At 42.5% G+C, this 24,293-nt stretch overlaps 1 protein-coding gene across 6 annotated transcripts in view; it reads right to left on the bottom strand.

The window, feature by feature from the left end:
* SORCS1 (sortilin related VPS10 domain containing receptor 1) overlaps window positions 1–24,293 on the bottom strand; it is a 477,983-nt gene that overhangs the window by 139,333 nt on the left and 314,357 nt on the right. For all 6 annotated transcript variants that reach the window (XM_040992145.1, XM_040992150.1, XM_040992147.1 and 3 more), the window contains exon 5: window positions 11,370–11,443. In XM_040992145.1, the coding sequence (XP_040848079.1) occupies window positions 11,370–11,443 (74 nt within the window). The remainder of the gene's footprint in view (window positions 1–11,369; window positions 11,444–24,293) is intronic.

The following is a 24,293-nucleotide window of genomic DNA, read 5'->3' as shown; positions in this document are numbered from 1 at the left end:
CATGACAAATAACAAGAGCTAACGTTAGCTCTGAAAGCAATTTACTTGCTTAATAGTGTGTATCTAATAAATGATACAATCAGATTGCAACTTAGTTTAAGTCCTTCATGACCTTATCGTCTGTAGAAAGGACAGTAACAACATGAAGCATTATATGCAACAATATATAACAGCATGACCTCATAATAAAATTGGTGTGAAGAATGAAGGAAGCAGTGTGCACAGCTATTGCTCCCTTAGGATGCAGTAAAGCACTCTTTAGGGGTGGATGGTGTGCTTACCATCAGCTGTGCAAGCCTCTCTCACACAAGTAAGCAAGCAAACACTACAAAGGAAAAACACCCCTGCCAAGTTCACTTGTACAAGGTTGGAACTTCTAATCCAGGTCCTTTACTCCCTGCAGGGATCCTCCTCAAAGATGCAGTGAAAGAGTGAAGGAGGGAGGGAAAGAGAGGAGATAGAAAGAGAGAAAGGGAAAAAACCACATTCAATTTACCCTTTTGTGTCTCAGAAAACAATTAGTCTGAATCCAGCAGATGGCACACATGCTTTCCAACAGAAAAACCTGACATTTCAATCTCCCGCAAGGGTTACCTGTGATGGGATTATTGCAGTGCGGGTCCAAGTGCGTTTGAGATTGTTCTATGTCTTATAGACCAGAATCAAATGGTACTGTATTTCTTTAGGTTAGGCATCAGATGACAAGGTTTTTAAGTTTGAGGGTAACTTCCCTGCAGCAAGCTAATACGTTCTGAGCTATCTGGTAAGTAGTGTCAGTCTCCACACGGACTGCCAGGTGCTGGGCCCTCAGGCAAGGCTGGTTTAACCACCCGTGTACTAGCTTCTCCATTTTTTATCAGCTTGTTAACAACCCCGTAAATTTCTTTTTTCTGGAAAACTAGTTTAAGAGACCAGTGCCCATTGCATCCCCACTGAGAAGGGAAATGCAGTCAGCAAGGCTTCAAGGAGAGCTAGGACACAATCAGGTCAGATGGAGGAGGAAATGAGATTCACTCCAATCCCAGGGACAGACATTTGCCGTCTATACAGCTCTTCTCTGGTGCTTTCGTTATCTTTCAAGGATTTCTAGTTCCAAGTTTCCTGTGGGAAGGGATTTGGAACTGGCCAAAGATAAGGATGCCACTGTGCGAAAACGCTTTCAAGTCTATGCCAGCTTGCTTCTGAACTGGATGGTCAGAAAGAACAGTGCAATAATGTGCAATGAAACACACACCTTTTAACTTCCTGCTCTGTTTTTATTATTATTTCATTGCACATGTGAATTTTTTAGTTTAACTTGAAAATCTTCGAGCAATGGAAAAAGAAAGATAGTGGACAGGAAGGAAGGAGGGCAGTTGTGGGCCGAGGGAGTGAAGAAGTTCATAAAGAGAGGACAGGAGACAGTAGAGGGGCAGATGAAGGGATTGGGGACATGATAAGGATGATTAGAGTAGAGCGAAGGAGGGCCAGAGAGATCTGAGTCGCTGTGGCCTCCCCCCAGTGGTTAAAGCACCTTTCTGTTGTTTCTCTGCCACCAGTAGTTGGAACAATGTCTCTGATAACGAAGATGCTCTTACTCACAATTTGTTCAGAAGCCAAAAACAGCAACTGCTGAGTTCTTATCTGCCTTGACTCTCAAAGGAAGAACCTGATTTCAAGTGGCATCACAAATATGCTGAGCTCTGAAGCTGTTGACACTGAGGTCAAATGCATGACTTCTTCCTGACACATCTGTGTGCCATCTGTCTGGGACTGCTCACTTTGGCAACTCATCTTCCCTGGCTACTGAATTCCTCTGAGAGGCAGACCACTTACAGGAGGTGCATGGAAAATCTGGTCTGTTCTCCAGGGTAGTGATGCAGAAGCCATCCCAGGTACATAAATATTCTAACACATTTCATCTTGTCACAATAGAGTCATAAAGCTGCTCTGTTCAGTACATGATCATGGCTTCGTAATTTAATTATTGGTAGTATTTGTCTTCCGGGACTTTATCTGCTTTTAGCTTCAGTTCATGTAAAACCTGTGGCCATCAATCTCAGAGCTGCAGCTCTGTCCCCCACCTCAAGGCACATCTTGCCATGCCTGTGAAAAATTTTGACAGCTCTCTCTAAATTATGGAATTGTTCTGTTTAGAGGTCAACAGTAAAGAAACTATGTGGACAAGCTCATGTTTCCTTGTTATTATCTTTAAATGAAGACAGATCCTGACAGACAGATGGCTAAAGTTGCAATCTCACTCCAAAAACTCTTGTTCTTTGGTAATGTTTTGCTGGAATTCCTGCAAGTCACAGGAAGTCAAATGGCAGCTTCTAAGCTTTGAGTAACGGGATTCTCTCCTTTTTTTTTTTTCAAGTGGATGTATGTATTTCACAGGCAGAAATATTAGGGGACAGAGACAGACATAAAGAGACCTTCCATCCACTGGTTTACTCCCCAACAATATGATAGCTATGCCTGGGTCAGGAAAAAGCAAGCACCTGGAACTCCAACCAGCTCTCCTACGTGGGTGGCAGGAGCCTTTAGACTATCACTTTTTTCCTGAATGCATTAGCAGGGAACCAGATCTGACAGAAAGTAGCTGGCACTTGAACCAGCAATATGGGCTGTTGGCATTACAACAGCAGCGGCAGCTGCAAAAGAACACCAGTGCCTGCTAGATTCTAATGTAGAAATACACTAGCTCTAGGTACACATGGATTTACTATCTTACAGTTGTTTTAGAGTTTTAAAAATTATTATTATGTGCACTTTAGTCTTTTTTCTACCCAAATAATTCACTCATTCTTAGATTTGTTCTTCCATACAGTCTTGAATTTGCTATTTCCAACATAGGTGTATGCTAAGAAAATCCTATCAAATCTTTGCCACATTCTCAGTATGCACCCCTTACTTCAACTCATTCATCGAATATTTCTTGCTTTCACTTGAGTATCTCTGGAATCACTAGGTATGTTACAGTTGTTAAAACATACTCTGGAAGTGGGCATTTATCCTGGTAGTGAAGATGTTCACAACTTAGAGTCACTCAGTTCAGTTCCTGACCTGAGCTTCTTGCCACCCACACAGAAGGCCTGGAGTGAGCCAGGGGATGGCAGTGAGTCAGTGGGTAGGACCTACCTTTGTCTGCCTGTTTGTCTCTGTGCGTTCTTTCTGGTTCACACCCCAAGTGGCTGCCCTGACTGGGGCTGGGCCTGGGCCAGGGTGAAGCCAAGAGCCAAAAACTCTATCTGCGTCTCCAATGAGGGTGGCAGGGACCCAAGCACTTCGTTCAACTTTTGTAGCCCTCTCAGATACATCATCAGAGAATTGGATCAAAGCAGAGCAATCGAGACTCTTAACAGAGGTTCATAATGGATCCCAACACTGCAATCAGAGGCTCAATCCACTGTACCACGACACCAACCCCAGAACAGGATGCATTATATCCATTAATGCTATACATCAGCACTGGGGTTATAGGTTATACAAAGAGAAAATATGACTCAACCAGAAGAGAAATATCTCAATACATATCATGCAACATAGGAAATATTTCCCAGTTTTTTAATAAAAGGAAAATGGTTTATTTGAAAGGCAGAGAAGGAGAGAGGGAGAGAGACAGACACAGAGAGATCATTTCCATTTGCTTACCAACTCTCCAAATGCCTACGACAGCTGGAGCTGTGTCCAGCCTGAAGACAGGAGCTTGAGACTCAGTCTGGATCTCTTACATGCGAGAGAGAAAACCAACCTGTTGCTTCACATGAACAGTAAGCTGCAATTGGGAGCAGATGCAAACATAGGCACTCCATCCGACAGAGAACGCAGGTGTCCAAAGTGGAACCAACTACTTCTCCAAACGCTAACTTCTTCATATTTTCAGGGAGATATTTATCATGTCTATCGTTGTATTTTGGAATCCGATTATGCTAATGGAAGCATCATTTTTTGTATTATGAGAAATCACTTACGGTTTTAAAAGATATAGACAGGTGACAAGTTTTTATAGGCTACATATAGATCACAGTGTACAGACTATGGTGATTTTGTGTCAAACTTAAACTAGAGCTGTATTTAACAAAGTTGCCATAAGGTTTCAATCAGAATTAGACACAAGGAACTTGGTAATAATTAGAAGCCCAGAGAGAGGCAGACACCACCATGCCCCTCTGAAGCTGGTTTTGGTTAGAAGGGAAGAGTGGCCAATCAGGGAAAGGCAGGTGCTGGTTTGTCAGATCTCTTTCTTTCCCAATTCAAAATCTGACTTTTATATCAGATGGCTTTCTGTTTCATGTTTGGCTGAAAGGTCATAGAGCAGTAGCTAACAGGGGTGAGATCTGTCCACACATTTCTGTAAGCGTTCCTTCTATGGTCCTACTGAGCAACTATAAGTCACATGAGGGCAGCACTGTTTTCCATACCTTTGTTGCAAAAATAAAAAAGAGGTTATTACATAATAATACAAAACGCCAAATACCTAATGCTTCCCTAATCCTATTTTACAAAAATCAGTATGCCTTAAAGTTTTGCTTTTTTTTTTTTTTTTAGGGCAGAACAAGGAAAGGAGAGACTTTCAAAGAGTTGGTAAGCCAGACCAAAGCCAGAATCCAGGAACTCCACCTGGGTCTTCCATGTGAATAACAGAGATCTATGTTAACTTCGCAGTCATCTGCTGACTCCAACAGTCACGGTAGCAGAAAACAGAATCGGAATCAGAAATGCAGATGGGAAGTGATCCTAGGTACTCCAAAACATGATGTTGGCATCGCAGACGGTGCTTCAACCCTATCCTTCCTTTGGATATTAGTTAACATTCATACACAAGATAGTGAATTGGTTTAGTCTAAATCATCTATCTAAATGTAGACTAAATATATGAAGATATTGTTTCAATGAACATTTTACTGTTGAGGACTATAAAGCCCAAAGAAATTAAATAGCCCCATGCCACATTGTTTGAAAACATAAAACAGGGTTCTAGAAAAGGCATTCCAAGCCCAGAGCTCTCAATCTTAAACATGAAAGACTATCTCCTATTGACAAAAGGCAACATTCAGAAGCAGTTCATGATTCAACGAGCAAGAACAACCACATAGAAAGCCATGATAGAAACCCAGAGACCCTTGAATAAGAAGACTAAGCGGATTGGGATCGCTATTGCCAAGTCCATTTCTTTTAATATAACAAACAATTAGGAAGATATAATTGTGCAGATGTGTTCTGCATGCACAGAGATCTGTAGCAGCATATACCGTGATCCATTACGTAAGACCTATGGCATGCTCCTCTGAATTTAAATCTGAGCATGTCATAGATCTTACGTAATGGATCACGGTATGTGCTGCTACAGATAACAGTGTTGGCCCTTTATGGCTTAGGTCAGAGTCTACCTGTTATCATGAAGTCTTAGTTGCTTCTTCTTGTTTTTATGGGTTAGTATGGCCGTCACCACCCAAAAGAAAGTGCACTACCAGTGATCAGGAAAAGACATGAGTTAATTTGTACCTTTTCTCCATGGAAAATCCTCTTCTTACCTAAGGCCGCTTTGCAATTGAATTTGACTAAAAACAAAATAAAGCAAATCTCTAAGCCCCATCTGCATCCCCATAGCCAGGCTCCAAGCATAGATGACTTAAGAGGGGATTCTTTTAATTAATAATGCTGAAGAAGCCTAAGCAGCCTCTTAGTGCCTGTGTAGGTTGAAGCAGGGTCCTTGTAGAGGTGAATCGAATAGTCGTTGTTCTGATTAACAACTTCTTAGCCAGTTGAAAGAAATTCTTCAGCGCTAGGAAGAACAGGTACAAGCAGGGACCAAAATATTTTTAACAGCACCCAGGGAACTAAGCAATTTACATGGCTTTGTCCTTCCTCTAGAAATAAAATAAGCAATCTTGAAGAATGCTGAGAGTCCTTTCGCCCAGCCTAGGTGGAAAGACTGGCAGGCAGGCACTGTGGCCAGAAGAGCCTTGGGATTTCACCTCTCATTGACCAGAGCTGCCTGGATTTCCAGGATTCAGCAGCACAAGGCCAGGAAACATGACCACTGACTTTGAAGCTAACCACTATTTCAATCCAGCTGTGTGGCACTGCCAAAACTATTTAACCTCCCTGTGTCAAAGAGTTCCCAACCCAGGAACGACAATCATGGAAAGCTTACTTCGGAAGAGCTCCATGAAGGAATAACCTACATTTGAATAGTGTTCCTCACACTGTTAGGGCCTCAATGCAGAAGATGCTTCTCCCAGCTCCCAGAGACAAATAGAGGATGCTTTTTTTTTTTAAAAAATTTTACTTAACAGAGAGATTAATTAAAATTCATATACAACAATGTATCTGATTTTGAAACATGATAATTTCGAGACATTGGGTTGCAAGGACACTGTTAATTAAGTTTTCAGATAGAAAGGAATAGATCACAATACAGTAATTATTACTGGTTGAAGCAGGGATGAGGTCAGTTCACCTTGTAATTGTGTCACATGAAAACAGGAGGTTGGGGACCTAAAAAACACTATGAATCATGTTTCTTTTCATGAGAAATACTTTCATGTAAATTTTTTCTTTGTCCCTCTTTAGCCAATATCTGTCTTTGAACCTTTAGGAATAAGATGTTGTACACTCCATGAATTACAATCTTCTATCTTCCATCTAGTGCTAGGTACCATGGCAGGTAATTACAGTTATTTGGCACCAGGAATTGAGGCGAGTTTTGCCTCCCACAACTTTCTCATTGGCAAAGTATCAAGTCTATTTCCAAGATAAAGAAAGAGGTCTACGTAGGAGGACTTCATTTATTGATTCTCCAAAACCTTTCTATGCACTTACAGCTCAAAGAAAACAATTGAAAAAAAAACTTTTTGCTCCTCTTCTTCCCAAAACCAGCTTGATAATCTTTACAGAGAAAACATTAAAGACACCAAACATAATGAGTAAGAAAGTGGAAAGAGTGCTGACCACAGAAGCAAGACTGAGGCAGAGACGGGGTGAACTTGTGGAGACTGGGAACCTCAATTTGGATTTTGAATGTCTTCTACTAAGCAGAAGCAGGGGGAAAGGTGGATGAGCTTCTGCGCATGGTTCTTCACTTACCAAAGTCTCATTATGATAAGGGAAACTGACATCACTCCACACAGAAGTCTCTAAGTGTTATTTTAGAGTGAGTTTGTTTGCAAATGGCTTACCTTTACTTTTTCAAGTACTTTTACTAGCTTTTCAAGAGATTTCTCTAATTCAGTTCTCTGGGCTTTCAACTCCCACAGGGATTTTAGGGTAATGTTTTAAAATGAGAAAGATAAAACACATTTCTCTTAGAAGTTCATGTAGAAGTGCGAGGTGGGAAGCTATTATGTGGCTTGGAGATCTGTTCTGCATCTAAGATATGGGCAGATTTAAAAAAAAAAGATGCTTTGGGCCCGGCGCGGTGACGCAAGTGGTTAAAGGTCCTCGCTTTGCATGCCCGGGATCCCATATGGGCGCCAGTTCTAATCCCGGCAGCCCCGCTTCCCTTCCAGCTCCCTGCCTGTGGCCTGGGAAAGCAGTCGAGGACGGCCCAAAGCTTTGGGAACCTGCACCCGCGTGGGAAACCCAGAAGAGGCTCCTGGCTTCGGATCAGCATAGTATCGGCCCGTTGCGCTCACTTGGGGAGTGAATCATTGGACAGAAGATCTTCCTCTCTGCCTCTCCTCTCTGTATATCCGCCTTTCCAATAAAAATAATAAAAATAAATCTTTAAAAAAAAAAAGATGCTTTAAAAGAAAACAAAATGTTTCTCTCTTTGGGCCCAGTATAATAGCCACTGGCTAACTCCTTGCCTTGCATGTGCCAGAGATCTCAGATGGGTCCTGGTTCAAGTCCTGGCTATACCACTTCCCATTCAGCTTCCTGCTGTGGCCTGGAAAAACAGTTTTGAGGATGGCCCAAAGCCTTGAGACCCTGCACCCATGCAGGAGACTTGGAAGAAACTCCTGGCTCCTAGCTTTGGATCGGCTCAGCTCTGGCCATCACAGCCACTTGGGGAGTGGACCAGCAGATGGAAGATCTTATTCTCTGTCTCTCTTTCTCTCTGTATATCCTCCTTTCAAAAAAAAAATCTTAAAAAGGTACACAGTGACACAGGAAAAAACAGATCACCTATCTATAGGTTTACTCCCCAATGGCAAGAGCTGGGCCAGATTGAAGTCAAGAGTTAAGAACCCCACTGTGGTCTCCCATTGGGGAGCAGGAACCAAAATGACTGGGTCACCTTGCATTGCCTTCCCAGGCACAGTAAAATGAAGGAAATGAAGACTTAACCCACCACAGCACAACAGCATCCACAGGAGAGATACTTGAATCATTTGAGTTACAAAAGTCCATTAGCTTCCCAAAGGTCACTACCCTGATCATTCTGATTAACTCCATAAATGAAACTTAAACTATTATCTCAGCTAGCTTCCAGTAGTAACAGTTTGGAAACAGCTAAAGTGTCTGGGGTCCATGGGCAGTTTAGATAAATTAGGGAAAGGTAAAATCAAATCTTTTGCCAGAGATTAGGATGTAAATTCAAAAGGTATTGATAAGTAACATCAAAATTACAACAGAATGCTCCATAATTCATTCTTTTCTTTAATCCTTATCTATTTTGATTGACTTGAAAGCAAAGTTCCAGAAAAAAAGGGAGGAAGGCAGACAGCGACAGAGAGAGAGAGAGAGAAAGAGAGAGAGTATGTGTGCATTTCTCTTTGCTGATTCACTCATACCCTCCATCAGGTGAGAATACAGCCAGAGCTTTGCCACACCAGGTGCTCCTATCTCTGTCTAGATCTCCCTCATGAATGTCAGGGGCTCAAGCACTTGAGCTGTCCTCTGCTGCCTCCCCAGGTAACTTAGCGAGGGCCGGATCAAGTGCACCGTAGTTGGACTCACCGGCTTTCACATGTAGGATGTTGCCATCCCAAGTGGCAGCTTAACATGCCGCGTCACGATGCTGACCTCCCACACATTTTTCTTTTCTTACAGATTCATTTACTTAAGTTTGAAAGGCACAGCAACAGAGAGAGAAGAGAGTGAGATTTTCCACTGGCTTTCTTATTCCCCAAATTAATCGCAATGGCAGGAGCCGGGCCAGTCCAAAGCCAGAAGTCGAGGGTTCCTCTGAGTCTACCACGTGGGTGCAAGGGTCAAAGGTCTTGGGCCATCTTCCATTGCTTCCTCAGGCACATAAGCAGGGAGCTGGATCAGTGAGGCTGACAGGACCTCAACCAGTGCCAAATGGGATGCAGGCGCTGTGGGCAGAGGCTTATCTATTACCTCATGGTGGCAACTCCATTCTTGTCAAATTATAAGCCTTTGGAAACTGGAAAACCAAAATCAACTTTATGTCAGTTCTCTTCAATTTTAGCTACCTATTTCCATCAACAGAGGCCATCTCAAGTTTAATTAGGAGTTTGAGCTGAGGTACTTTAAGAAAAAATATTCCCATGCCTACATTTTTATGTCTCTGTCTCTCCTCTCTTCATTCCTCCTTCCTCCTTCCTTCTCCTATTAAGAGGTATTCAAACAATTCATCAAAATGGATACAATGACAAACTACATACAGATTTCAAAACATTTTAGAGCAAGATAAATTTGCATTTCAATTCCATTTTTTATGAACTTCTGAATTAACTTCATAAAAAGTTTTATTTATTTTAATCTTTAACCCCATTTTATATGCTTCAAGTGTGATGATATATAGTTATTCAAAAAATGTTGATATGGACCTGGCATGATAGCCTAGTGGGTGAAAGTCCTTGCATTGCATCTGCAGGAATCCCATATGGGCACTGATTCATGTCCTGGTTGCTCTACTTCCCTTCTAGCTCCCTGCCTGGGAAATAGCAGAGGATGGCCCAGAGCCTTGGGACCCTGCACCCATGTGGGAGATCCAGAGGAAGTCCCTGACTCCTGGCTTCAGGTCAGGTCAATTCCATTTGTTTCAACCACTTGGGGAGTAAATCAGTGGACAAAGCATCTTTCTCTCTGCATCTCCTTTACTCTGTATATCTGCCTTTCCAATAAAAATAAATCTTGTTGCTTAAATGACGATATATAGTCCTAAAATTTCATGGACAATTAAAGAATATTTATCTTTGTATACAAATTTTTTAAAAAATATTTTAATTAGCTTGAACACAGCGGTAGATGAAAAAAAAATACACAGACAGGCAGAGAGAGACAGAGAGAGAGACAAAGAAAGATGTGTCATCTGTCCATTCCTTCCCCAAATGCCTGCGATGTCTGAACTGGGCTGGCTCAGAGCTGGGCAAGGCTGAAGGCAGAACGCAATCCAGGCTCACAAACACCTGTACCATCACCTGCTACCTGCTTGGACTTGCCATATTAGAAATCCAGAAACAGATGCAAGCTTGGACTTCAAGCTGGTACTCCTCCAAGGAATGTTCATGTCTTAACTGGCACCTTAACTGCAAGGCCAAACACCAACCACATTGTTTCGGTAGAAAAAAAAATTGTAAACTTTGTTACAATTTTTTCCTCATATTCATTTTCAGAGTTCATTAAACACCAATCATATATGAAAAAAATCAATTAAGTTCCCTCAGTAAAACAGCACATAGAACAAAATAACTCACAGTTATGTAAATATAAATATATAAAATATATGGTATGGATGGAGTATTTGTGTTCTGCCAACTCCATATGTTAAAGTTTGGTGAAGGTGAGACCTCTGAGATGTAAATAGGGTGAAACGTTGTTAGAAGGGTGAAGTCTCCACACTGGTGCAGGTGCACCTGTAAGAACTGTAAAGGTCATAAGAGATCTCTCTCTCCTCCCTCCATGAGAGAAGAAAGTTGTCATCTGCAACCCAGGAGGTGGGCCCACACACACATATGTGCGCGCACACACACACACACACACACACACACACACACACTCTTCCACTGAGTGAAAATAAAGAATACCGGTTGCGATCCATATGACAACCTGATCTGAAATCAGGATGGGCGGGTGGGGGGGATGGATGAACTATGTTTACAGTAAATACGACCAACTTCTCTAAACTGAAAACCTTTCTTTGGAGATGTGGTAAATGTGTATCAGATGCCTTCAAGAATAAAAATCACTGTTAATTGTTTTTTTTTTTGAAAAAACAACTATCTTAAACTTCCCTTAAACATAACAAATCAGCACTTACAAAAGCCCTACTGTGCACTCTGCCCAATGATCCACACTGGAGGTGCTACGCAATCTGTGCTGCTACTTTAAACACTCCTTAAAATGGTTACTTCTCCAGTGTCACATCCTGACTGGTGGGAGGTAGGTGTGTGAGCAAGAGCAGGGGATAAGGAGCTGCCAGTGTCATCCCTCACGTGACATCTTCTTGTGCCCTAAGAAAAGGTGAGACTTACCAGTAAAACCTGTTGGGTACAACTGCTTCTTGGATAAGCTGCCATCTTCTCCCAAATTCAGCAGAGCTGTACAACTACAAAGAAGAGAAAGTTCTCAGAACCTGGGAACACTGAATGCACAGAATCATTTCTCTCCATCAGTCATAATGATACCACTCATGGAACACCAGTCATTTCCCAGGAGAAACCCCCACAAACATCATCTCTATCCTTCATACAAATTCTGCAAGGTGGAAAGTCATATTCTCATTGTACAGTTGAGGAAGCTGAGGTGTATAAGGACTTATTGAAAATCACATGCCATATCAGACTAGAATTCATGAACTGGAATTCATGCCCTGTGCTCCGGCTAATAAAGTTTGCTGTGCAACTTGACCCAACACTTTCAGAGAATTGTGGGGAAGGTAAGGAGCAAAACCTGGGTCTGGCTCTGCAAAAAATCACTGCCTTTAACATGAGTCTGCTGAATACAATGGAAAACACACAGGACAGTTAGCGACAAAGCAGTGCAGAAGGCTCAGGACTCAGGGAGGGGTGCTTCGGGGTGTGGAGGACCAGCTGGGATCTGAACGAAGGGCAGTATTCAAATGCACAAAGCAGGTGAGGTAAGCAGGGCCAAGATCTGAACACATCTGGCTTATCAAGACAAAGTTGGATGCCCATGATGAGGACAATTTGGAAAGGGCTTCAAACAGGAAGAAAAACAATTCCACAGCCAATGACGAGCCGATGCTGCTCTTGGCTACAGCAAGCTGAAAAACTTCAGGTTACTAAACCTATGCCTACCCCAACTCAGTTCTTAGTATACTTCAAGCACTTTGCATGTATGCTTTCACGTAAGCTTTGTGCCACCCCTGAGCTAAAGTTATTATGGTCATTTAGCAGAGGATCACACAGCTGGTAAGATTTCAAACTCACCTGTTAACTTGGTTTCACTTCTCCCTAAGGTCACACAACATCACTGTTGATGACAGTCCACATAATGAACTCGGACATGTCTTCTTTTCTCTTCTGTCCTATTCACCACTCCTCATCATCTCTATTCGTCTTTGCTAAAGGCCATCTCCCCAGGACACTCTGCTGCCTCCAAGAGCACCCGTAGAGTACAGTCCAGAGAATTACTCCAGGCACTCTGCTTCCCAATGTGCATTTGCATTCTTATTTGAGAAATACTAAATCCTCTCTATCCGCCATCTATCCTTCAAGATTCCACCACCGCACCTGCCAACTCCTACAGTGTGGATGGATGGTGAGTCACACTGCATTGAGTACCATGATTGGTTGGTCTTCCCCTCAACAGGCAGTGGCGAACCAAAGGTCTCACCAAATGACTCACTCAATTGCAGATCCATCAGGCATGATTAGGGAAGAATTCAACTCAAATGAGCATTTACTGACTGACACTTGACAGAACTTGCTATGACATCGTGTCCTTTTCATCAAAACAACAACAAAATCTCACACAAATAAAATATCCAGTTGCTAAAGCTTGCAGTTTAGTTGGCTGTAACTACACGGTATTTGAGCATCCCACCCAAGGAGAAACAATTGATTTTCTTTCTAAGGTTTTTAAATTATTTTTCCTTAACCAACCTGCCTGAGGGAGGAAGGTTTCCTGGGCGCATTTCATGTTGGTTACAGTAGAAGGTGCCAAGGAGAGAGGCAGGAAAAGCAGGGATAAGACCCTTAACTGAGAAAGACAGCATGCATGCATACACTGCTTCTTGTTTCCAACATGTCCTGAAAACCCTTTATTTTCAGATACAGTTTTAAATAACAACAGCAAGACCCCAATCTGGGATTTCCATTTCCCCTTGTCCTAATTCTTTTTAACTTCAGAACTGTACTTGTTTTTTTTTTTTTTTTCAGGGAACAGAGTTCAGTCCACTGTTATGTGCATGCAAATATCTTCATTCATATATAAAGATCAACACAAATGTTAACAGAATATGGACGGAATAATTCTATATGGGAAGGCTGTATTCACATAGACCCCATGAGAATCTTACATCACTTCTAAGGGCTCACAGTAAACCCAGGGATTGCCATCTGGGCTTCTATAGAGAACTAATCTCTGTGAGAAATCCATTGCTGCTGATTTCTTTGTTCTTTTTGTTCTCCCCCTTTCTCTTTGTAAATTTATCCCCTAGGCTTGGATTCAGAGGCTGCATCCCAGTCAGGTGTGTCCCCTGCGATTTGTTTATTTCTTCAAAGGACCGCCACGGTATTTGTGAGCGTCTGGAGGCCTCTTGAGCAGTGGGTATACAAAATAAAACAAGCCTCTCTTACGTGGCTCAATGCCATCTCTGGACGGGTATCCTTTGGTCCTGGTGGACGAACTTTCTCGTTTTCCCACTCACACCCAGGGACGTGTTCTTTCATAAGCCTGCATAATGTATCTACTCCAGTAGGGGTTGCTTCAGGAAATGCCTGTCTCCATGTGAGTCTTCTTTTTAGAGACAGATCAAAGGTTACCTCCTTCATGAACCTGTCCTGACTCCTACAGTTACCATTGGACTCATCTCCAAAGAACCATGGCACAGTAATAGATGCTATCAAATTGCAGGCCAATACATACATGTATATGTATATGTATCTGTATTTATATATTTATGAAGATATTACAAACTATCAAACTTCAAAACATACTAACAAGAACAGATACAGATTATATGTCAATATTATCTTCAAAATATTAGCAGCCCATAAATGTTGGTTTGTCTTTGCAGCAAGCAGAATGGGAGCATTTCTTGGTTAATTAAACCATCATATGTCATGCCACATAAATGAATAGCATAAAAACTGAGTGATTAAATTTTATATAAATGAGTTTATTGAAAGGACCATGGTGGAGAAACAGGTGGCAGATACTTAACCTCAAAATGCTGTCTTTTGTTTTCTAATATATTTGTTATTTACCAGGATACAGCTTTATAAAGGGGCTCTTCCCTTCCCCTCATTTTCCTCCCTCTCCATAATCTCCCCCACTATGATTCCCCAAATTATCACAGTACGATAGTCCCTTATGGACAGTTATAAAATTAACTTTCCGTTATTTAAATGGACCATAATGTGGTAGGTATAAAGGTGGAAAATCTAGTATCATACTATACAGCTGTATTTACAGGATTCAAAATGGGAGCCCCATTTTTCACTCGGGAGGAGAAACGCATGCTAAAATTAGCCAATCCCAAGAGGACAAATATCATATATTCTCTCTGACAGCCTTTAGGCTAATCACAAAATAAACTGATATAGGCAATCACGTTTATACACGTATTCTCATAAATGAACGGTATAATGAAGTCTAACATACTGGGAAGTAAAGTCATATACTTAATTTTCTTAGTAACATTCAAAGAAAGCCTTCTAATAAGGCAAGGCAGAAACTCCTCTCTAGATAGGTAGATAGATAAATCTTGCATAAAGCTTTGAGGTGTTAGGAATTCCATATATCTTATCTATAAGTATTTAGAACATGACCCCCCCCCCAGAAAAAAAAAACCAACAACAACAAAACCCGAAAGTGCTAATTTTGCACTCTGCAAATCCCTTCATCATGAATCTATCTACCTGCTAGGGAATTCAGATTTTTCCAATGATTAGGCAAAGCAAGCTTACGCAACAAGCACTTCTGCTTCCATGGAGCTATACCTAGAAGCCTATACCTTTAAAAACAAACTCCACAAGTGTCACGATATTTGAAACTTGCAAGGATTTGCAAGCAGGCCCTTATCCACACACACTTAGATGGAATCTGTCAGGAGAATCCACCTACTACTTCAAACACATTATCCCACAAGGTTTTAATTGTCTAGCCTTATGCTATACCAGGAAAGGAAGAAAGCAACAACTCAGAGCTGTTCCAGTTAATGTGTTAATGAAACCCATGGTCTGACAGCAAAGTTGGGAATGGTATCAAAGCAATTACACTATGACTCCATCTCAATCACTTGAGGAAAGAAGGCTTTTCATGTGCAAAGATTTCACAGTGTTGGCAGCACCTAAATAAGATTTATTTCCCTCCTCACCTGTCTCCAGCTCCGAGCTTTCCTCTGACTGTTGGAACACAGAACTGAGAACCAACATTACTATTTATCACATCAGAGAGAGCAGCGACAGCCCTCTTCAGCCATGCCAAGTCCAGAGAAAAAGACGAGAGGAAGAAAGCGTGTTTGAGCTACATCAGGGCGTTCAAGTGTTCAACCCTAAACTTGTTTTTGTTCTGCAAACACTTTTTGAGACTAAAGGAATTAAAGAAGCAGACATTTTTGGGAGAACAGAGCAGGGAAACATTCTGGTTCACTAAGGAGGCAAGACAGAAAATCTTTGCTGTCTAAAATATCTGAGTCCTCCCCTGTCTTAATGAACAGAACTTAATGAGCACAAACCCAACTTTTCTCTGTTTCCAAGATCTATTTGCAGCCTCAGGCCCTGGTCATTATGCATGTCTGGGGCTGTCAACACTTCATCCTGCTGCCCTCCTCTCCTGAACTTGTGCTTGGTTTTTTGTTTGTTTATTTTTCGTTTGTAAGTCTCTCACAATGGCCTGGTTTCTTGCCATCTGCCGTTGTCTGTTCAGAGAAGAGATTAAAACACACTTAATTGTGAAAGATGGATTCCAATGGCAGTTTTGTTCCTCGTGTTGAACCAACTGTCAAGCATCTCTGGTGCGCGTTCATCAGCAGGGCCATGAAGCTGCAATCCGGATGCTGGACACAGAAGAAGGGACAGGTGTCACATTTGGGGTGCAAAGGAATGTGCTGCACCGGCACTACCCAGCAGATCAAGATGGGGTGAGAAAATCAAGGTGTCAGAAATGCTATTTCTTCTCCACCTTTTTTTTTTCCCAGAAATATTTACTTATTTATTTGTTTATCTGAAAGGTAGAGAGTCAGAGAGAAAGAGACCTCCCATCCACTGATTCACTCTCCCAGTACCCTCCAAAGCCAAGGACAGATGAGGCCAAAGGCAGGAACTCCAAAGGATGACAAAGATTCAACTCTTATTCTTGCCATCTGTGGGCATGAGCAGGAAGCTGACATGAAGGCAGCCTTGGGAAACCAAGGCACTCCATGACGACACAGAGATATCCTTGGCATTGAAGTAACTGAGGCACCAAACTTCTAATCGTTCACATGTTGGCTAAACTCCTAAATGAATGGCCTCGTTTTGTTAGGAGATGACATATTTATTTTCCTTGTGTTGAGGCTCAAGTATGCAACGGTCACTGTTGCTACAAAGTCTTTTCTTTATTGTCAACTTGGATGAATGCGCCCTCTGTTTTCCAATTGTCAGCATATATGAGTATTATGATTTTACTTACAGCTAGGAAACTGATGGGACAACTAGAATTCCATTAAAAACTGGAGCCAGGACAACTTAATTAGAAGCTAAGCATTGTGATAATATGAGTCTCTGGTTGATGGAGTCAGGTGCAGTGGACCACAAAGCTTCCCACCATGACTTCCCCAGTAGGGCTGGGCAGGGATGTCCTGGGTCTGCCCCACAAAGGCTCCAGCTGGAGGAGCACTTTCTGCTGTCAGCTCTTTTCAAGGTTGCCTGCTCACTCCTCTTTCCTTCTCTGCCTTTAATGTTTTAGAAGCAGGGGGCCTGCAAAATTGCATTTCTTGAAAAGGCTGACAGAAAGCTCTGCCAGTTCTATTTATTTGCCGCATCCTAATACAGCCCTGGGGATGGCTTCAATACAAAGCACTCACCTACCTCATGGCCCTCCAGTTCTCCTTACCACTCCTGCAATTCTTTTTAGCAAGAAAGAGATGGTGCCTTAAGGACTTAAAATAAATTCCTAATGTTAGCCCTGAGGCATTGGAAATATTACACTCTTTTCTCTACTAGCCACAACATGAAGAAAAAGAAATAGTCCAGAGACACACTCAGTCTTCAGAGCCATGTTCTGGGGTTCAGGTTCTAGCACACAGAAGGGAGCCAGAACTCAGGCTAACAGGAAACCCAACTCTACAATACCTAAAATGACCCCACAAAACCTCACTGAAAGCCAAAGAGTCTCCACCTTGACTGCCTGGTACACAGGACAGAGAGGCAAAGCTCCGTAACGAGCATCCCAGGCGCTACTCCCTTTACGTACCACAGGAGTTTCAATGCACGAGTTAGCTTGTCAGAAGTATGAGAGACAAGCCACAGTAATGTATATATAGTATTAGGTGCAGTGGTAGGCCAGCCTGTTTAGGAAATTCAGAGAATTTTTAAATGCTTTCAAGGTGGGTCTTGGAATACATTAAAATTTTCTTAGTATCAAAGAGTATTCCAGGGAGACATAGCAGTCTGAGCAAATAAACAGAGCAGCACAGCTCAGTTTTGTGCTTGCTTTTCTTTGGCCAAGATCTAGTTTAGCTGTGATGTATGAAAGAAAGTAAAGCAGGAACCACAGTGATAAAGGGACCGGGTTATACGGCTGCAGTCCTACAAAAACCTCTGAGTAAGACTGAATCCAAGTAGCAACAAGGTCAAAAGACCAGAGCACCAAGGCTGAACATTCAGACTTGTGGATGAAGAGTGAACAGAAATGATGACACGTTGTTGGCTTCATCAGTCTCCCCTGTGGCTGGATTTATCAAATCTGTCACAGGCCATTCCTCTGCTGTCACTAGAATCTGTCACATGTCCCACAGCTGGGCTTCGTACGGTGTGACTTGAGGGATTAGACATAGGGAACTAGAGCTGGCTGCAAAAGAAGGGCTAGTATATAATCACAGGCCAGTCTCATAAACAGACACCCCCTGGAAAGACAGGTCTAGTGGTACACAGGAAAATGGTAAGGCAGAATCTTGGCCTTAAAAGCAAGTGTTGATGGCAGAGAGGAGATTACAAGAGGGCTAGAACAGACAAATAGCTCACTTGAAAGCCTAAACAGCTACTAGATAGTATAATTGCACTTATTTAAAACTTAATCGCAGTACCTGATTTTTAAATGTGCATTTCTCCTTGTTCTCACAGCCTATTTCTTCCAAATCATTAGGAACAGGTAGATCAAACTGCTCCAGGCAGCAATTGAAAAATAATGATACAATCTACTTAAACATGGTATCTACGTGGAATGCAGGCCTGCCTTGTTTGCATATGATGGCATTTCAGCTTGAGAATTTGTTTTATAAACAAGCATTGGGGTTGACATTTAGCAATCTCCCCAGTTTCCACTCTAATTGCCAGTTTTGAACTTGGATACTTAAATTCTTTACATATTCATGAGATTAGAAATCAGCTCTGACACTGAGAAACTTGAAGCACATGGAAATCCTGCCAAACCAGCATGGTACACAATACTCAACATATTTCTTATAAATACCTGAGTGCCTTTCGACTGAATGCAGTGCCTTGGGGAAAGGAGAAGAAATTAGGTAGATATCAGTTTCTAAAGTGTTTACGCCTATGCAGAAATCATTTCAATATTTCAAGGGGGATTGAATTTCAATGAGCCATTTGTCCTTTATCTCAATCTTACCCTTTTGATATTAAGGCACCACTGGGTCTATTCGAACGCAAATAGAATGGCAGTGAAGACAAATATTTTAATATTTAATGGCTTACAATTACTACAATCTGTAATATTCTCTAGGTAAGGCCCATGAGTGCTTCCTTGTACTATGGTTTCTTCTGGCGAATAACGGTAAAGGCATTGAACATTAACGAAAGTACCTGGGAGCACCTCCCAAATGGGAAAGACATGGAACACGGGTGGCTTTTGACTAAGTTAGGCCTGTGTATTTTCTGCTACCACAAACTAGACCTGCTGGCTCTCAGGTGCCTGGATAACACAAGGGTGCACCTATGTAATGCATTCTCGGTGCCATGTACTGTGCTAAGTGTTCTCTGTATATTTCTCAGCATCTTCCAGCAGTCGCAAGAAGTATCACTTCCCACCCCCACCACCCAGGTGTTCTATCCTGTCCATCTTAGTGATGCTTACCTACTATCACCTGAAACCTCAGAGGGGGCGGTATTGTATTCCTGCATAACCACTCCCCCCACAATCCCCTATAAAGGCCTATGAGAGGGAGGGTTCTCTCCTGGTCACGTGCTTCCATGGCACTAGCATTCTGACTCTTGGCCTCCCCAGCACCCGCTTGCTCTCTGGCTTCCTGTGGACACACTCTGAGGACAGGTCTCCTCTGAGCATGGGACCTGTGTATCTTTATTCCTCACCTTCTGTTCACTGCTCGGGCGGGGCAGTGAAGATAGCAATGCTAAGATGCTTTGTATTTCTAATTTGTGTATTATTGGGAGTTCCAGGAGAGGTGGAGCCTAGCAGCAGTGGAATGTGGGCAGAGAAGCCAGGGAAAGGTGTGCCCAGGTTATTCATTACATGTCTCAGGATAACACATTGCTGGGGAAGCTGGGACGTAGGTCTTCAGCTTAATGGATGAACATCAGGGTAGTTAGTGGTTATTTGTTCCTCTTGCAGTTTCGATTGATTGGATTGCTGTATGGATTTGTGACTTGCTGTTTCTAGTGGGCCCTGTTATCACCAAGTTGGGTTAATAAAGACTCTTTAACAAACCTTAGACCTGTTTGGTATGATCTTGCTCGCACCCCGCAACAACATAGCCAGTGACAGGGTCTGGTGGCATGAAGAGCTGACTCTCTTACCAGCTGACTCTGCTACCCATGATGGTGAGAAACTGCTGTGGCTGAGATGACAAAATGCTGACTTCTATTTCCTAACCAAATAGTCACTATTCTCCAGGGAATGCCCAGCATTCAAAGCAGTCCTGATAAACAAACATCACACCTCTGTGACAGCCCAGCCAGAAGTAGAAGTAATGGTTATGGGAAAAAGAGGGAAAAAAATGAGACTAGATTTTTTCAAATGTATGTAGCAAAATTCTATGACTAATAGAGAAACCTTGAAAGTCTTTTTTTTTAAATTTACTTCTATGCAAGATTCTAAAATCTTGATACTGGCTATCAAACACATTGAGAGGGACAATTTTCTTTTCCACTCAATATATGATTTTTCAAATAAAAGGCAATCTTCACATATATCAAGAATGTTGCTAATATTTAGAATTTCTATTGATTTGTTTCCTGGGTGGAGACCATGTTTTGGTTTTGCATGTAACATTCGCATAAAGAAAGGCCAAGTGTATGATCAAAAGGCAAGATTTCCTGTTTTTACCATGGACCATGATTCCTGAAATCTACAGACCAGAAACAAAGATTTCTTACATGACATTACTTGAACTGTTGTTTCTTTGAATTCCAAAATAAGTGACACAATCTATACATACAAATAATCTAGAGCTGCCATAAAGTAAAGGGTAGTTCACCAAACTATTTTGAAGGTTTTAGTCCCCTAACAGTTGGTCATTTGTGGGCCCAGCGCAGTAGCCCAGTGACTAAAAGTCCTCGCCTTGCAAGTGTCAGGATCACATATGGGCACTGGTTTTAAACTGGACTGTTCCACTTGTCATCCAGCTCCCTGCCTGTGGCCTGAAAAATCAGTAGAAGATGGCCCAAAGCCTTGGGACCCTGCACCCATGTGGGAGACCCAGAAGATGCTCCTGGCTCCTGGCTTCGGATTGGCTCAGCTCCAGCTGCTGCAGCCACTTGAGGAGTGAATCAGCAGATGGAAAATTTTTGTCTCTCCTTCTCTGTGTAAATCTCTTTCCAATAAAAATAAATAAAATTTTAAAGAATTGGTCATTTGTTTATATTTATGGTTTTTATAAAATGCTTATTTTTATCTGAATGCAGAGTTGTAGAAAGAAGGACAAAGAGAGAGAGAGAGAGAGAATGGTCTTCCACCTGCTGGTTAATCCCCTAAATGGCTGCAGTGGCCACAGCTGAGCCAATCCAAACCAAGCCAGGATACAGGAGCCTTCTGCAAGTCTCCCAAATAGGTGTGGGGGCACAAGGACCTGCACCATCCTCTACTGCCCTCTTAGGGAATAAGTGGGGAGCGGGAGCAGAAACGGAGCTGCCAAGACATGAACGGGCCTTCATACAGGATGCAAGTACCAAAGGCAGAGGATTAGCCTGCAACCCCATGGAGCCAGCCCCATAGGGATACTTTTAAAATTAAATCTCTTATTAAGTAAAATGAATAGAGTTATGAAGTAAAGGAAAACAGGGTGGTGGGAACAGTGTGAGAAACAAACAAAATTATAGAACGAAACCAATGCAACTGATGAGGTCTATTTCACATTAAGCCATGCTCTTCACATTAAGCCATGCTCTTCACTACATTTTTTTAGTTAAATGTGAACACTAAAAATTAGAAAACATCAAATTACATACAAAACAGATTAGGTGACTGTGGCTCGGTCCCCCTCTCTGGGCTGTCAAGGAACTTCTCTCCTCACTTCTAAATGGACACACCTGCTCCCCAATTTCCCGCAGCCCAGCCCTAAACTTGCTTCAACAGTTTTGCTCCTAGCCTGTGTGTGTGGGAACTGAGCTCCTGGCTGGATGGTTTTGGATGCTGGGGAGCAAGCAGCACAGTGCACAGGGCTGGGCTTACAGCGGGTGGCAGTAGCTTTTCTCTAGGGTTCCCCAAGCAGAGGTCTGACTAACTTGAGAAGGGAAGGCCAGGGCCTTTCCCCGGGAGCCCTGAGGAGCACGGGTGGGGGCAGTGTTCACTGTGTTCCACAGTGCTGTACTTCTCTTCTGACAAATCCGTCTCTGCAGACCCTAACAGAGACAGTGCCCTGGCAAGGTCTGCCAGCCTGAGGCAAACACAGAATCTTAACATTTCTCCTACTTTTTTTTTTTCTTACAGTCACATCTGCTCTTCGTTTTCTCTCATTTCAAATGTTTCCTAACACATCATGTTTAGTGAGGTGTTTAAGACAGACTGAGAGATGCTGTTGGAGGCAATGTTTTATAGCACAGTTTGTACACTAGTTTATTGCCAAATTAAAATAAAGATGTAAGCTGGCAGACTCGGCCTGCTTGCTGCTATGCCTTCCTCTGGTGGTTTGCTGAAGCAAGGCAGCAGGGGAAAGTTGCAGCAAAGCAAAAGACTGTAATCCTCGCTCTCCTATGTGCTCAGTCTCCGAGTACAACTAAACAACAATGGGAAAACTGTACATGGAATGTTCTGTCTATTCCTTAAGTCACAGAAATAAACTAAAGGCAACCAAAAGGCCGGTGCTTCTGTTGTAACGCTTGTGGGACTCTCCATATTGTCCATAGTGATTCACTATTCCTAGATGTGTAAGAGTTGGGGCTGTACAAGACTGGGACAGCGAAAATTAGACGGGTGAACAGGTAGTTAGAGTGAGGTCCCCACTAGAAGAGGGTGATTCCCTTTAAAATTATCCAAAATGCTTGCTTCTGCACCAGAAGCTGCCTTTAGAAATACAAAGTGCCAATCCCACTTTCACTTTTATCAGGAGAATAGCAAGGAGGGAGGGGTTCGACTCTTTTGGGTTTTTAGCTTATCCTGACAATGGAAAGAAGTTACCAATCACAGCTTTCTGATGGTTTTCTGAGAAAGCTAGACAGGAGTACAATTCTTTGCATTTTTTCCCCAGCCTCTGACTGACTGCCAGCAGCTGCTCTGTTATTCCCTCCATGGCCTATGATCCCCCACCAGCCCCCTAAAAAACTGTGCTTAAGGACTTCACAGCAACCAGCTTTTCAATTTTTTTTTTTTTCCTTTTGGTACACCTCTTTGCTGTGGCAGCAGGAGGTTTCTGACCTTGATAAATTTCGCTTTGCTCACTAGTCTGTCTCCAAAGAAATTCTCCTTTAACAGGATACTATACTCCAGTTCGCTTCCCTCTCTCTCCATTGAAAACCAACATTTCATATCATGCATGATGTTCACTTTACTGAGAATTTTGGGGGTTACTAAAGGCACACTCTTTTACACATTTTTTTTAATTTTAATTTTTAAAAAATATTTTCAATTTATTTTTATTCAGAAGGCAGATATATAAAGAGAAAGGGAGACAGAGAGAAAGATCTTGCAACCACTGGTTCACTCCCCAAGTGGCTGCAGTGGTCAGAGCTGAGATGATCTGAAACCAGGAGTCAGGAGACTCTGCAGGGTCTCCCCTGCAGTTGTAGGGTCCCAAGGTTTTGGGCTTTGGGTCTTCCTCGACTGCTTTCCTAGGCCATAAGCACGGAACTGGATGGGAATCAGAGCAGCTGGGACACAAACCAATGCTCATATGGGATCGCAGCAGGCATAAAGTGAGGATTCAGCCAGTAGGCCATCACCCTGGGTCCATTCTCATACACATTTCCAAAGACCAAGAAGTTTAGCTCTTATTTCCACACTGGATAAGTCTGCCAACAAGGTTTCCCAAGTGAGACAACCCGAGACCACTCAAATTTTGGTCACACCTTCAAGTGGGTAGCACAATGGCCCAGCCTTGCCCAATTGCTCAAGAGATCACCAGTGGGGAACATCTTCCCTTCAGGTTCCCACTCAGACAAGGAGAGTTTGAGGAACACTTAAGATCCCAAGACCTTTCCAAAAATCCTTTGGTGTGTCTCTCCTCTCTTTAAGAGCTACCCAAGTTCTTTCCTCGGAGGTGCTTTCCCCTCCTCTCTTCTTTCCATGTTCAACTGGTCACAATGCAAGCAAAACTTTTCTGTCCACAACCAATTTCCTGCTTTTTAGTTCTATACTAAGCCGAGGAAGGAACCCACTGAGCTTTCCTGGTAACATGGAGTGCTTTTTTGCAAATATCAGTATGAAAAGATCTCCAATTGTTTTCCCTTCAACCTCTTTAGTGATGCTGACTCAGGCACATGCCCACTCAAGGCTTCAATCTCTTGAGACGACTGAGACGGTTCCTTGTATGACAAATGACTGGGCTAAGGCTCGTACCAATACACAGTAAACACTATTTCAAGGTGGAGCTGCCGGGATTAGAACCGGTGCCCATACGGGATCCAGGTGCATTCAAGGCAAGGTCTTTAGCTGCTAAG

This window comes from Ochotona curzoniae, unplaced genomic scaffold (assembly GCF_017591425.1).
Source record: "Ochotona curzoniae isolate NIBS_2020 unplaced genomic scaffold, NIBS_Ocur_1.0 contig_66, whole genome shotgun sequence".
NCBI classification, from domain to species: Eukaryota; Metazoa; Chordata; class Mammalia; order Lagomorpha; family Ochotonidae; genus Ochotona; species Ochotona curzoniae.
The sequence above is the reverse complement of the archived record's forward strand: the minus strand, read 5'-3'. Positions and strand labels throughout refer to the sequence as shown.